Genomic DNA, 4110 nt, shown 5'->3' on the forward strand with positions numbered 1-4110 from the left:
CTGAAAGATGCTCTGACAGGGACTATATTCTTTCTGAGGCATTAAAAGATAGTTACATCACTACAGGGATGCTTAATTTCAAGAAAAGGAAATTACATAAAAGTGAAGAAGCTTTTAAAAGAAAATACATGGAATTTCACTCCCTGTTGTGTCATAGGCATCCCCCCACCCACCAAAGTATTTGTAGGTAGTATAGGTATTTACTCAAGCCAGAATATTGGAGACTTTAAAGAATACTAAAATCTGTCCAGGAAAAAGAAGCATGGCTAAGTGACAGTATGGAGGACACTTCTGAAAAATGCTGTCATGCAAAAAGCTGAACTTACCAGAATTTGTATTATTTCACAGTTGCCTCGTGAGTAAGCTAAATGTAAATCTATAATAGTATCGTCCAAATAAACTGAGACACAGCTTGCAAATCCAGCACTAATAATATATTATTTTTTCAAATGCTTCAGGAGTCATAAGGTTGCCAGCTCCTGTAGGACTTGATGATGAAGGTGTAAGAGGAGTACTGAGGGAAGATAAAGCTGTGTATCTGTAAATAGTTAAACTCATATTTACCCTGGGCAATCTTGGAAAGGTTGCCATTCCCAAGTCCTCGTTTATGAAATCAAGACAAGAATATCTATCTCAGCTGAAGAGTTTGTAGAAGAAGCAAGGAAAATAAACACTAAGAAAATAACTAGGGCCAGTAACATACCAAGGTAATTCCTGAACCAAATCAAGGGTGAAGGAATGGAATCATAACGTCACCGTGCAACCTCTTGCTTATTGCTGTTTAACAGCATGCTGCTGTAAAGGGATCCAGGGACTGTCTGGAGTAGGAAAGCTGTCCTGGGTCTAGTGGATTAAACAGAATAGGATATAATACTTACCTATACACCTAAGAAAATAGTACTTCTTCGGCGTGACTTTCATTTGTATTTTTGTTTTGTCATACAATCTTGTAAGTTGTTTGAAGAAGTTGGTGGAGTTGGTTGACTCAGTGTACTTGAATTTCCAAAGCAGTCTCTAAGGTCCCTTGCCAAAAGCTGTTTAATAAACTAAGCTGTCATGTAAAAAGCACTGAATATTGAAGCTAAAGATGGAAATATGTGGTCTCTTCTCTCTTCAAAGGTCACTAATAACTTAGTCACTGTGGAAGACGGGCCACTGGACTAGATGAATCTTACAGCTGTTAATTTGCCACTGCTAGTGTTGGACCAATATTATATTAAAAAAAATCAATGGTGGTTTTGGATGTAAGCAATATTCATCAACAAATTAATCTTTTCTGATAAAATACTTGAATTTTTTTTTACATAATGTGGTTCCCCTAAACTGATTGTTTTGTTTGTCATTTTTTTCATAGAATGTCACTTCCTTCAAAGTTTAGCTTACCTCATGTACACTTATTTTTATTTCTCCTAGTAAGCTGAGATACTGGTTCACTAAAAAAATTGCATTTTTTCCAGGAGATTCATGATTCCTCAATTGCCTTATTTAAAACATCTGCCAGCCCTGAAAAGATTACTGCTGGTCGGGTAGTCAGGACAGTACATACCAATGAAATGCTTTGCTGTCAAGATACCAAAAAAGTGAGCTATTACCAGAATTTAGACTTGCCAACATGGGGATATAGAGAAAGAAATCTTTCAGTAGAAGCAAAAAACCTGAAGGACAGTGAAAAGAAAATAGCTACTCCCCTTAAAAGAAAGCAAGATGTGCCTAGATGTTGTTCAGAGAAAACAAAAAGATTACCTATAAAGACCTGCGCTTCTTCACATGAAAGAAGATACAGCTGTACCTCCACACAAACAGAGTCTTCTGCAAATTACCCTTGTGATATCAGGAATTTGGGATGTGAGGAGAAAAAAGAATTGCTTGCAACTATAGAACAGGCAGTGGCTTTTGTAGCTACTATGATATTTCAGGATGGTTCTTCACAGCTGAACTCGGAGCAGGTTAGTGAATGATGTGTTTTGTTTAAAGTCAGTTTTGTAGACCCGTTCGTTTGAACTGTGCATATGACTGATAAACACAAAACCATGTTCGTTGGGAGCCTAGAGTCTGGGCCAGTATTGTGTATTACTGCTTACCAAAATGTGAAATGTGGTAAACCATAACACTTCTGACTACTGGGTAACTTGTAGTCACCAAGTAAAAAAAATGGAACTGCTTGGGCTGAACAGGCATGTAACAGGTATACTTAAAGTGGGACTCTTTGAATTAGAATATTTTTTCCTGCTTTTTATTATGTCAGTCACCGTGGATTTTTGATTCAAGACTGAAACACTTGCATGCTCCTCTGGTGCGTCAGTGATGCGTGCACTAACTCTAGCATTCATAAGAGGCTTCATATTGTAAAGCATTTGGGAAATTTCCTTTCTAGGATTGCATAAAATCCGTCAGAGGAAACACTATTGTAATTGTACTTAACAGGTCTTAACCTCATCAGTAAAAGGAGTTGTTGTGTTGGTGAAGAATCAGACTGATCAGCCTTGCCCTCCCAGTTACTCTTCAACTGACGGTACTTGGAATGCTGCTGCTGCAAATGATAAATTGTTTTATTTAAAAACCGAATGGTTGTCTCTTTGGGAACAAGAACAACAGACTCACAAGACATTTGCTTGGTGAGAGTATATAGGAGAAAATACTGTCTGCTTTACATATGCTTTAGCAACAGTGATGTTGCTTACATGGCACAGGCTTAATCTTCTTACCCATCAAGCTCGTTGAATTTCGTATTAGCTGTGTTAGTTCTGTGCAAAGCTTGGGCTAATGTAAGTCAAGTAAGGATAGACTATTCCTTTGAGCTCAGTATATCGCTAACTGCAGCCCTGCAGAACTAGTTTGGGATTCTGGTAGGAGCTGTTTACATTCACCTAGAAATCCTTTATGAAGAGCTTACAGCTATTCAGCACCAAAAAATAGGATTCATCCAGGATTATATTTCTAGTATCTTATCTTCCATTTCCTGAACTGCATTTCTTATCTAGTATTTTTGATGGACATTATTACAAAAACATCTTTTCTGAGCTGTGCTAATATCTTTAATTTTTTAAGCACATTAGGCTTTTTTAATGACTTTTGAGATCCTGAATGAATTTTTTCTAATATTCACTAATAATGTTACGTCAAAATTATAAATTTTTAAAGTAAATGCTTTATGTGTCTGTTTAATAGTTGGGCTAAATTAAAAAAACCCCTTGCGTTATCTTTTAAACTTCCAGTTACTATAACAAAAATCCATTTTTTTTATTCCTTACTATTAACTTTGAAACGGTATTCCATAAAGGGAGAATTAGAACTGAATCTGTTTATTAGATAGAATAGTCACATGTTAAAACTTCATTAGAATATTTATGACTTTTGGTAATTACTGCTTTATTGTAAAATGCTGAATTTGGGTTATTAAATTACAAAGCATTCATTTTCAGGATGTTGGACTTGGTTGTTAGTTGCCTCTCTGCTCCTGCTCCTCTGTGACTTGAAAGAAATGACGTCTCCAGCTGTGTTATTGGAGTTATATGACAGCTAGTTCAATAACTTGTTGTTAGTTGGAATATAGGTTGTTCTGAATTGAGGATAACATATCCATAGAGCATGTACATATGAACAGTAAAATTTAATAATAACCAAGGCAAATATGTCTATTAGCATTTAGATTAAATCTATAGTTAATTATCTGTTGAATGGTGCAGTTGGTTAATAGTGGATCTACACTGTATGGAATAATACCTTATGATCTACACAGTTTCTAGTATGTCCAAAAACTTGGTACTGTGGTTTCATACCAACAAACATAAACAAACTTGAAAGCTCTATAAAAATTACTTTTCTATCTTGCCCAAAATACAGCTTATTAAAAATTGACACAAATAATTAGTAAAATCTATATGCTAATAAATATAATTTGTGAAATTGGTTTAAAATAGCATGGATGTGGGAACTATAAACAGTTTCAAAAGGAATAGAAAAATGTGGCAAAGATGAAGCATTCTGTATTTAAATAGCATATTAACACTAGGCAATTAGGGCAATTTAGATTGTCCAGTAAGTTTTAAATCATGATTTTACAATACTACATTAACTCAGAAGCCTCTGTGATCTTTGGGTATATTAAAG

At 35.2% G+C, this 4110-nt stretch overlaps 1 protein-coding gene across 1 annotated transcript in view; it reads left to right on the forward strand.

Annotated features, from left to right (window-relative positions):
* The window catches only part of POLN (polymerase (DNA directed) nu), a gene marked incomplete at its 3' end in the record, with an annotated part of 64193 nt that overhangs the window by 5603 nt on the left and 54480 nt on the right, over positions 1 to 4110 (forward strand). Inside the window, 2 exon segments of the mRNA XM_010139261.1 lie at positions 1458 to 1946; positions 2425 to 2615. Of these exon segments, the coding sequence (XP_010137563.1) occupies positions 1458 to 1946; positions 2425 to 2615 (680 nt within the window).

This window comes from Buceros rhinoceros, unplaced genomic scaffold, assembly GCF_000710305.1.
Source record: "Buceros rhinoceros silvestris isolate BGI_N320 unplaced genomic scaffold, ASM71030v1 scaffold5317, whole genome shotgun sequence".
In the NCBI taxonomy this organism is placed as follows: Eukaryota; Metazoa; Chordata; class Aves; order Bucerotiformes; family Bucerotidae; genus Buceros; species Buceros rhinoceros.